The sequence below is a fragment of the Sipha flava genome, unplaced genomic scaffold, assembly GCF_003268045.1.
Source record: "Sipha flava isolate LNK unplaced genomic scaffold, YSA_version1 130_pilon_pilon, whole genome shotgun sequence".
Classification (NCBI taxonomy): Eukaryota; Metazoa; Arthropoda; class Insecta; order Hemiptera; family Aphididae; genus Sipha; species Sipha flava.
In genome coordinates, this window is record NW_020271756.1 from 776,988 (window position 1) to 788,574 (window position 11,587).

Consider the following 11,587-nt stretch of genomic DNA (forward strand, 5'->3'; position numbering starts at 1 on the left):
TCAGTTGCGAGCGAGGTTTTTCTAAACTAAAATGCGTCAAATCATATTTAAGAAGTAAATTGTCACAAGACCGTTTGGAAAGTTTTATGCTCATGAGTATTGAGAAAGGATTGTTAAATGGAGTTGACGCTGATGAAATAATTGACAACATGTCTACCAAAAGTAAAGTGTTAAAAAATCTTTTCTTGTATAAAAATAAAATATTAATAAATTATGACTTGTATTAGATTCTGCAATATCTTGTTTTAATGTTCTATTTTTAAATCTTATTATATTGAATGTGTAGGTAATGCGAGCGAAGCCATCAAATTTTTTTTTCATTTTGGTGGCCCCATTAAAATATTTCCCTGTAACAAAAAAACTACCTATCCACCCCTGTCTTTAGTATACACATTTTAAAAGAAGTCACTGGATGTCAGTGGCAAGTTTAATACCTCGTGCGAGAAGCTTCTAGATTAATTTTTCCCTTGGGCCCTTGCTCGGTCTCCACGGCCCTGATTCTATGAGTTAGCTGGGGCTGACCGGCTGACGGTTGTCGTCGATCATACGGTCACAATAATATTTTTCTTATTGACTATTCATTAATTTATGTTATAAAAATTTGTGTTAATAACAATACATTAGAATGTTATTACGCAAGATAATGCAGTTTAATAATACATCAAATTAAATTAACACATTTTGATACGGGGGGTATCAACTGGGGGGGGGTCGCTCCTACGACCCCCTGGATCCGCTTCTGGTCCGCACACTGCAGCGGTAATTCGACCGCGGTGAAATATCGCCGTGCAATAAAAAATAAAAAATAAAAACTGCAGCATGCTCGATTTCACCGCCACCGCGAAGCGGTATTTTCAATTGACTTATCAAATAGACGCTAATAGTACCTATACTACCTAATATATATGGTGTATATTAGTCTAGACTTCGATTATTTCCTAGAAACTATTCAGTTTATAGTTTAATATATTATTTAATTTAATTGAAATATAAAAATATAAATATATAATAAATCATATAAAAATAATCAATGCAATATATAATATGTATAATAGTATAAGTACTTAATATAGTACTAACGTACTATATAGATAAATCGTTAATTTATCAAATAATATATTGTATTAAATAGGAATTCATTTATTAATTAATTAACTATACAATTATTGTATGTAATTTATAAGTATATTATGTTTGTACTGGATAAAAATCGCCAACGCCACCGCCACCACGGCAGTTTGTGAGAACCTTAATAATTTAGCTGTGAAGAATATTATCCTTGAATCTTTTGAAGCAAATGCTGATATTATCTATACTAATTTTGCTAAGGCATTTGACTAAGTTAATTATGTAATCTTTATTAAAAAACTACAAATATTTGGTTTTTCTGGTGCTCTATTAAATTGGTTTCAATTATTCTTATCAGGGCATCACCAAATTGTTAAGTATATAAATTTTACCTCTGTACAGTGCAGTGTTCTTTCGGATGTTTCTCAAGGTAACCACCTATTAACACTTCTTTTTAATATATTTATAAATAATCTAACTAATGTTATCATAAATTCCAATATTGTAGACGACGCCAAATTAGTAAAAATCGTTAAATCTGAGCAAGATGTCATTAATATACAATTGGATAATAATTACATAATAATAATTATAATAATTTACTTTTTTGTGTAATGAAAATGATCTATTATTAAATCTTTACAAATTTTACCTTATAAAAAACCCAATTAATTTTCAATACACAATTTTTGTATCTAATATTGATCATGTTAATCAATTAAAAGATTTGGGTATAATTCTTGATTCTAAATTAAACTTTTCTTTCAATATTGAATGAAATAATCAAGATTAAGGCTTTTCTTCACTTAGGGTAATAAAAAAAAAACCTTGTAGCTCATTCTCAGATCCTGTTCCTTTAAAAATCCTCTACTACTCTCTTGTCCATTCTAATTTTGAGTACTGCCTCTTCATCTGGATAAATAATACATCAAAATAAAATCTTATGCTTGATTCTATTCAAAATAACTTTTCACAATGTATTGCTTTTAAATTTGATACTAGCAGACCTCTCCATGGCATCTATAATAATGTTTTAAATTTTCTTTATATTTCTCTACTCACTGACCATCGATCTCTTTAATTCTCTAAATATCTGCAAAAGTTAATTTTAGTTTCAATTGACTGTCTTGAAATTCTTTCTTCAATATGTTTTAAAATTAATAGTCTTAATACCAGAGATCAAAACCTTTTTATCCTCTTTTTTCAACTAAAAATTATATATTCAATTCTCCTGCTAACTTATGGCTGCAGGTAATACCAATGTCTTTGATTATACTTGATACATTTTATTTTTATTTATATTTTTGAAGTACAAATAATTGTAGTACAAATAAAATACATTATTTATTTTCAATTTATTAAAAATTACATAATGGTATTTATACTATTTTATTTTTTCATCATTGATATATCAGATACAAATGATACATTTAAGATATACCATTATAGAATATTGTACTAACATTGAGAATATTGCAATTATAACAATAAATTATACACCAGACCCTTGTAAAATAAAATTAATCAGTTCAATATTAATCAAAATTGTTATCTAAATAATTGTGTAATGAAATATTTAGTGAAGATTTACTTCTCTAGAATAAATTAACAGAAAAATAAAAATATTAAAATTTTCCTCCCTAAAATCTACAACTAATTGTAATTTTAAATGCTTTTTTTAGGTATCACGCCATGAAGTTAGAGAGTCTCAATTAAAAGTCCTAAACGGAATGCCTCTGTATCCAACTGAAGATATTATTTGGAATGAAGCTGTAGTGCCTACTGAATATTATAATGGGAACAATTGCTTAGCTTTACCAAAATTGAATTTACAATTTTTAACTCTGCATGATTACTTGTTACGTAATTTTCAACTATTCAGATTAGAATCTACATGTAAGTAGTTTTATTTTATTTGTTTAATGACAATTGATAAAGATAACATTTATGTAGAATATAGTGTGGTGCTTTGATTAACAGTAGTCACTGAAAAGTAATGCGGTTAAATACAACCTAACTGCTATTTTCTTGATGTGTGTATCCCGGTATTGTATAAAATCATGTTCTTAATACTAGTATTTAAAAATACTATCCTAATGCACAAATCTGTATTACTACTGTCAGTTAATATGCCTATAGTAATCAAGTTTTTATTGTACTACTTGAAATAAAATATCTATTATACAAGCTTTAATATTGTTTTTAGATATGATTTATACAATTTTAAAAATAAAGTTCATTGCTTTATCAAATCTTATTATCTAAAATTAGAAACTTACATAGTAAGCATTAATTTTTAAAATAATTTTTGGCTGTATGTATAGAATATTGACTTATATATGAAGTTAAATTATTGATTTCATGTAATTTCCAATACACAATTAGAGTTACCAGTTGATAAATTTGATTTAATGAATATTTTATTTTTGAATTTTTAAGAAGAAATGCTATACTACTTAACTCAAATATATATTTATATTAAATACATTAAGTAATTACTAATATTATAACATATTATAATCATAAAAATGTATTTATTTTATAGATGAGATTAGACAAGATATAGAAGATTCTATTACTCGGATGAACCCATGGTAAGTCTAAAATAATTGTATATTTATTTATATTATACGCATGTTTGTATAATTAAATTGTACTTATTGTACTTATTGATGGAGTGTTTCATTGTTTCACCCATCCTTGACTTTGAATCTCCAGCTCGCTTATCTAAAAGGTCTTTTAATAATATGAAGGACCAAGATAAAAATGGAAGTATATAAACTATAAAATAAGTATATAAAACAAATATTACAGAAGTATAATTCTGACAAAGTAATTACTGAATTGTATATACTTATAGAGTTTATACTTCAATATAAAATCTCATCTTTAATGTAACAATATTAAACTTTCAAATTATTTCTAAAATATTTCATTCTGAAATCAATTATATTATTATTTATGCTAAATAAAATAATTAGAAATGTTATATTTACAATTCAATTTATAATAAATTAGATAATGTATTATAAAATATACAAACATTTTCCTAGTCATTCTTTACATTTCATTAAAAAATTGAAAATAACTATGAACCTAATCCACATCCTAAATTTCAATAATGATTGTTTACACTATAATAGTATAAATAGTGATCAGTTTTATAAATTTATTTCAGTAAATCTGAAGATGGAAGTATTTACTTCAGTGGTTATTCAAAAATGGCATTACCTATTGATAATTTTCTAGTTGTCGAAGTTGCAAAACCGAATCTTGGTAAATTAAATATAATATTTTATCATATTTCCATAAAATGTATTGTTTAATTTGCATAAATATTTTTTTTATTTAGGTGATTTACAACCTTCCAGAGTTCGAGCTGATGTTTCAGTTACTTTAAATCTTAAGAAAGACGTACAAGAAGAATGGGAAAACTTACGTAAACATGATGTATGTTTTTTATTGACTGTTCAACCAATCCTACCAATAGGTAAAAAGTGCATAGATCTTTAATTTTTTTGTATAATTAATTATACAAAAATAATATAATATAATATATATAATATAATATAAATTACAATAATTTTGTAAATAAATATTGAACATAAAATATATTCAATATATATTCTAGGATCTAGAATTGATTATCATAAGCCATTCCTTCAACAAACATCTCTAGTTTGTGTTAGAGGTTGTGAAATAGAAGGTATGTTGGATAATATGGGTCGTGTGATTGAAGAAGGACCTGATCCAAGACCAGTTTTACCTGGTCAAAAGCGGACGTATCGTGTTTGGTTAGACTGTAATCAATATCGTGCTGATCTTGATGATGTTGCTGCTGGGAAAATTGTATATTTTCATATTTATTTATCAATCTTATCTAAAATTATATAAATACATATTTATCAAATGGTTCTATTATAGGATGTTTATGAAACATTCAATGTATTAATGCGTAGAAAACCAAAAGAAAATAATTTTAAAGCTGTATTAGAAACTATTCGTCATTTGATGAATACAGAATGTGTTGTACCTGAATGGATTCATGATATTATTTTAGGATATGGAGATCCATCTGCAGCTAGATATGATAAGTATGTTGATTAAATTATTTTTTGTGGGTTTTGTAGAAAAAATATGAAGGTAGTTCTGTGTATCTCTAAGAAAATATTATACACAAGTGCCTTGATTTTTGGGAAAGTGTACTATAAATGTCCAGTTAATACATTATGGATCTTATCAATAATTTCTGAATTATAATTCTAAAATTACAATTTAATATTATATTATATAATTATTTTAATTTGTATGTACTAGAATGCAAAATAGGATTAATGTTATGAATTTTAACGATACATTCTTGGATGTAGACCACTTGTTGGAAAGTTTTCCAAATGATGAAATTACATTTAGGGTGAATAGTGAAACCCTACCACCTTATCGGTTAGTTAAAAACCTTTTTTATTCTAAATATATCTATTTTAATATTTGATTATTTTTTATCATATAACATTTTTTTTATTTTTGTTAGTATTCATTTTCAAGAATCCTTCAATTCATTTGGTAAAAAGTTCAAAAAAGTGAATGTACAATCTGTAAAAGCTGTCAACAGAGGACCATATAAATTTAATCAACCTAAAAAGTAATTTATGTAAAAATAAATAATAAAATATTAAATTTGTTTAGTTTTAATACATTGTTTTACTTAATCAATTTTTTTTTTTTAGAAATATGATACGCTTTACACCTACTCAAATTGAAGCAATATATTCTGGTATGCAGCCTGGATTAACTGTAGTTGTTGGTCCTCCGGGTACTGGTAAAACTGATGTAGCTGTACAAATAATTTCAAATTTGTATCATAATTGGAGGAATGAAAGAACCTTAATAGTTACACATTCTAATCAAGCATTGAATCAATTATTTGAAAAAATTATGGCGTTAGATATTGATGAAAGACATTTGTTACGTCTTGGTCATGGTGAAGAAGCACTGGAAACTGACAAGGATTTTAGTCGGTTTGTTATTTATTTTTATATATTAGCTCTACTTATAATTTAACACTTAAATAAACATTTCATACAATTAATTTAATATTTTTCTTTTTATATAGGTACGGAAGAGTCAATTATGTTTTAGCCAAAAGACTCCAATTGTTAAACGAAGTACAGCGCTTACAAGACTTAATGGATGTAAAAGGTGATATGTCATATACATGTGAAACTGCTATGCACTTTTTTTGGTCCCATGTGCTCCCTAAATGGAATAAATATTTAACAATTTTAAATCTTGAAGAAAATTCAGATTGTGTAAGTTTTAAATTAATTTTAATGTTTATTAAATTAAAATTAACACTTAATATTTTAGGCAATTTCAATAAATATTGTCAGAGACAACTTTCCATTTAGTCTTTTCTTTAGTGATGCTCCTCAACCATTATTCAAATGTCAAAATTTGGAAGAAGATAAGGAAATAGCTAGGGGTTGTTTCAGGTATATAAGTTAATTTATAATTATTTTTATACAGATTTATTTAATAAGTGATAGGCAAGGCTATGTATGCAGGATTTGTATGTAATAAAAAATTGTAAAATATGCATTTAAATTTTTATAAGATAAACACAAAAATATTATTATAAAAAAAAATATTTATTTATTGAAATACATGGTTGGTATACAAACATTTATTTAATAAATACATTAAAATTTATGTTTGACAAAAAAACTTAGTTTTATACTTTAATCAGCAGGGCTAGAAATAAATACAAAATATTAATATTAAATTATAAATATTAATTAGGAACTAAACTATAAAACATTCTTTTTTCGCTTACTTGTAATCGAAATATGCAAAAACATACTAATTAAAAACACCACCATTTATCTCATCATGAGGTGATTCATGGACATTACTGACAAAATCAATAATCTAAAGTCGCAAAAAAAAAGGTGCTGTTGCATACAAATCCTAGTCCTGGTGATGGGTGTTCTGAATCAATCTATTTTATACAATTTTTTTAATTAATTTTCATGATTTGATTTTTTAAAAAATTAATTTGAATCCTTAATCCAATTTTTTATATGAATTGACTAATTTTATTAATTAAATCGTTGATATTATATTTCATGGAAATTGATTCATCATTAATATTTTATTCAATTTCTGATCTTTTCACAATGCTGGCACTATCTTTTATTCTAATCATGATTTTTTCATTCTGATTTAAATTAATTCAAAAGTGTGATTCACTTCTAAGAATCCCCTATCACTAGTACATATACATTATATTAAATTATTATTAAGTTATTCTTAATTCACATTCAGTTTTATAAATAAAAATAATAAAAAATGTAGTTACAATAAAGTCAAAAATTATAAATTATTTATTTTTAAATAGGTATATCAAAAAAATATTCAAGCAATTAGATGAATTTCGAGCTTTTGAATTACTTAGAACCGGTTTAGATCGTTCTCGATACTTATTGGTAAAAGAAGTAAAAATAATAGCCATGACTTGTACTCATGCAGCATTGAAGCGTAAGGAACTTATTGAGCTAGGTTTCAAGTATGACAACATATTAATGGAAGAATCTGCTCAGATTCTTGAAATAGAAACATTTATTCCATTATTACTTCAAAACTCTGATGATGGGTTTAGCCGTTTAAAACGTTGGATTATGATTGGTGACCATCATCAATTACCTCCAGTTATTAAAAATATGGCTTTCCAAAAGTATTCCAACATGGAACAATCTTTATTTACTCGCATGGTCAATTTAGGGGTTCCTACTGTTGACTTAGATGCTCAAGGGCGTTCACGACCCAGGTAATTACATTTAAATATTAAAACATATTTTTAAACAATTATTCATTATTTAATAACATTTAATTTTAGTTTGAGTAAATTATACAACTGGCGTTATAATAACTTGGGAAATCTTGAACATGTTTTAACTGCTACAGAATACCATAAAGCAAATGCAGGTTTCTTTTATGAATATCAGTTAATTGATGTTGGCTTATTCAATGGTGTTGGTGAAACGGAACCAAATCCTCATTTTATCCAGGTTAAATTGCTTTAAAATAAAAACCAATGAGTTATGACTAATATTAATATTCATATTAATATTAATATTAATATTCATATAAATATTAAAATATAGTAACATATACAAATAATCTTATTTTATTTAACTAAACCTTGTATGAATTTTAGAATCTTGCAGAAGCAGAATATTGTGTATCTGTTTACATGTATATGCGACTTATTGGTTACCCTGCTAATAAAATTACTATTTTGAGTACATATAATGGACAAAAACACTTGATCAGGGAAATAATAAACATGCGCTGTGGTTCTAATCCACTAATTGGATGGCCTTACAAAGTAATAATTAATAACTAAAATATATAATTTTTTAATGACATATATTAGTAAAAAATGTAATTACATTTCTAGGTGACTACTGTAGACAAGTATCAAGGTCAACAAAATGATTATGTATTATTGTCATTAGTGAGGACAAAAACTATTGGTCATCTTAGAGATGTTAGGCGTTTAGTTGTTGCTATGTCAAGAGCAAGACTTGGTCTCTATGTTTTTGCTAATGTATCACTCTTTAACAATTGTTTTGAGTTGTCACCAACATTCAAAATTGTAAGGCATTAAATTATTAAAATAGATTATATGAATTATAAAACTGGAATATTATTTTTCAGTTCACAGAACGGCCACTAAAATTACATCTTTTACCAGCTGATTATTACCCTACAAATAGGTTACTCAATAGTACTATAGATCGTCAAAGTCAAGTTTTTATAGTGCAAGATATGCCTGAAATAGCAAAATATGTATTTGATTATTATTTACAACGAGTTCAGGAACTAAAACAAGTACATCAAGTGTGTTTTTGTTGTTTGATTGATCTGAACTATGTGTATATATTTATTTATTATTTGTAATATAGGAAATAAAATCTACAGAAGACTGGATTAAACCTGGAGCTGCTGTAACATTTGTAGAAAAAAAAATTACCAAGTCTGATCATTATCCAGGAGCAGAATCGGACTCTGAAAATAATGATAGTGATGATGATGTTAGTAATAATGCAAAATATGAAAAAACTATAGAAATAAAAGCTGAAGAGAAAATTATTGGACCTCCAGAAAATGTTGAAACTCGTAGTGAACAATTACCAAAAATAGATGTAGATAACCTAAGGACAGCGCCTGAAACTAATAAAATGAATGATTTGAAAGAAGGAAGTGAAGCAATGGAAGAAGATTAATTTTATGGTTTTATTATATTTTTAATCTGTAATAATTTTTGTATATAAATTGAATGCACATTCTATACCTTTGATTTTCATTTTCCTGAAAATAAAAAGTATTACCTTTGTAACTTAATTTATGATTTATTTTAATGAAAATAACTGTCTTCATTTTTGACCATTAGTAGAAGATTTTTATATAATTTTTTGTACTGAATTCTGTCTAATCAACAAATGAAAAAAAAAGTAAAACTATTTAAAATTATTTTGAATCTGAAAATGAATTTCCTTGATATCAACGTTTTTTGCAGCCATTATAACTTTCGCTCAACCATACAAGATCTTTATAATTTTGAGCAATGTTTGGAAAACCTCGATGAGTTCAGTCTTAGTATAGTAACCCTCTCTTATTCTCAACCATCAGTGTGACAACTATGCGACTACTATGCTATAGGATTCTGCACACCGGTTGTACATAAGATGTGCAACAAATGGCAACTCTATCGGGGAAAAAAATTTTTTTTCTATGTTTTGAAACTTCAATGGTTTTTCACTGATACATCGAACACATCGATATTTTAAAAATCGATGTATCGTTACATCGTATATCGTTGTTCAAACAATTTTGTCCATTCCTAGGCAGTAGTACAAATTTAGTTTTGTAGTCAGTAATTTAGTAGTTAGCGCGTTTTCTATATACTATTGTAACTGAGGGGGTGTGGGAACAAAAACCTCATGGTTCATAATGTATAGCAAAATTTAAGCCATTCCTCAAATTCAATCAAAAATCCGCCTTTGAGCTTTAGCCTGGAGTATTATTTTTTTTATTTTTTTTTTTTTGGGGTTTATTGGGCCTTTAAGACCATCCCGTCTCACAACCAAGCTTCCATCCTTCTCTATCCAATGCCAGATATCTCCAATTGGAAACACCTCCTAAATGTTCAACGTCCTTCTTTATATTATCTTCCCATCGCATTCTTGGTCTTCCCAGAGGTCTTTTACCAACAGGGTTTTGTTCAATCATAGCATGTAATAGTGGATTTTGGCTCCTCCGAGCATGGCCAGCCCACCGTAGTCTTCTGCTTCTGATGACCTCCAATATATCTGAAGTGTTGAATAGTGTTTCCAGCTCTAAGTTCTTTCTTCGTCTCCATTCCCCAGTTATTTCATCTTTGACCGGGCCATATATTTTCCGCAACACTTTTCTTTCAAAGACCATGAGTCTATGCTCGTCCATTTTTCTGAGTGGCCATGTTTCCGATCCATACACTAGAACCGGTCGTATTAAGGACTTATATAATTGTTCTTTCATTCTTCGCGATACTGCTCGTGAGCATAGTACCTTAGTCAGTCCATAGTAACATTTATTCCCAGCTTGGATTCTTGCTGCTACCTCGATTGCTACATTATTTTTTTCAGACAAAATAGAGCTTAGGTATATGAATTGTTCTACTCTTTTAAATTCATATTGATCTATTTTAATGGACTGACAAAAAGGTATTCTCCGTCTACTTAAAAACATATACTCCGTTTTTCCTTCGTTTACACATAGTCCTACTTTTGATGCTGCTTTATACAGTTTACTGAATAAATACTTCAATTTATCCTGTGACTCTTCCATCAATACTATATCATCAGCATAAGCAAGTAAGCCTATCGACGTGTCTTGTAGTCTAATACCCTCGTTAGGACTAATTTTCATTTCTCTAATGACCTTTTCCAAACCTACGTTGAACAGAATCGGCGATAGCGAATCACCTTGTTTTAGCTTCAAGTTCACTGTTGTCGGATCAGTTACTAAATTTCCTATCTGAACCCTTATCAAGATCTCCATAACGCTGATAGATACCAAATTGACCAGTTTTTGTGGAAAATGAAATTCTTTCATAATATTCAACAGACTCTCTATGAATATTATCATACGCTTTTTTAAAGTCCACGAAGAGTGTGTGAATCTCTTTATCAAACTCCCAAGATTTTTGATACAGTTACCTAATTATGAATATCTGGTCCGCCGTGGATCTGTCAGTTCTAAGGAGTATTATTACATTTGTAATGTACGACCGGTTTCGAATTAAAAATTCATCATCAGCTACATACTATATACAAAGTCATAAAATTGTATAGCGTTATGCAGAAAGCAACCATCCCACAATCTAATGAAAACGAGGTTTTAGTAAAACCAGATAGAGAATTTCAATTTAAGTATTCTGCAAAATACAACCAAACCAACATTGAAGTGTATCGCT

The 11,587-nt window shown here is 27.5% G+C and overlaps 2 protein-coding genes across 3 annotated transcripts in view; one reads left to right on the forward strand and one right to left on the reverse strand.

Annotated features, from left to right (window-relative positions):
* The window catches only part of LOC112694478 (RNA helicase aquarius), a 19,401-nt gene extending 9,971 nt beyond the window's left edge, over positions 1–9,430 (forward strand). The window contains exons 10-26 of one of the 2 annotated variants that reach the window (XM_025569945.1): positions 2,751–2,964; positions 3,614–3,662; positions 4,247–4,344; positions 4,421–4,558; positions 4,700–4,917; positions 4,993–5,162; positions 5,386–5,511; positions 5,600–5,710; positions 5,796–6,086; positions 6,182–6,377; positions 6,436–6,560; positions 7,466–7,894; positions 7,964–8,135; positions 8,285–8,455; positions 8,528–8,725; positions 8,788–8,961; positions 9,036–9,430. In XM_025569945.1, coding sequence (XP_025425730.1) covers positions 2,751–2,964; positions 3,614–3,662; positions 4,247–4,344; positions 4,421–4,558; positions 4,700–4,917; positions 4,993–5,162; positions 5,386–5,511; positions 5,600–5,710; positions 5,796–6,086; positions 6,182–6,377; positions 6,436–6,560; positions 7,466–7,894; positions 7,964–8,135; positions 8,285–8,455; positions 8,528–8,725; positions 8,788–8,961; positions 9,036–9,356 — 3,201 coding nt within the window. In that variant the 3' untranslated portion in view covers positions 9,357–9,430. Of the gene's footprint in view, positions 1–2,750; positions 2,965–3,613; positions 3,663–4,246; positions 4,345–4,420; positions 4,559–4,699; positions 4,918–4,992; positions 5,163–5,385; positions 5,512–5,599; positions 5,711–5,795; positions 6,087–6,181; positions 6,378–6,435; positions 6,561–7,465; positions 7,895–7,963; positions 8,136–8,284; positions 8,456–8,527; positions 8,726–8,787; positions 8,971–9,035 lie in introns of both variants that reach the window. The other variant, XM_025569944.1, reaches the window with a different exon arrangement.
* A 1,069-nt stretch (positions 9,431–10,499) lies between these two features.
* Positions 10,500–11,226, reverse strand: LOC112694455. The gene is made up of 2 exons (XM_025569918.1): positions 10,681–11,226; positions 10,500–10,607 (listed from the first exon to the last, which is right to left on the reverse strand). Exons 1-2 carry the CDS (start codon positions 11,224–11,226, stop codon positions 10,500–10,502), a joined length of 654 nt encoding a protein of 217 aa, XP_025425703.1.
* Positions 11,227–11,587: the final 361 nt, after the last annotated feature.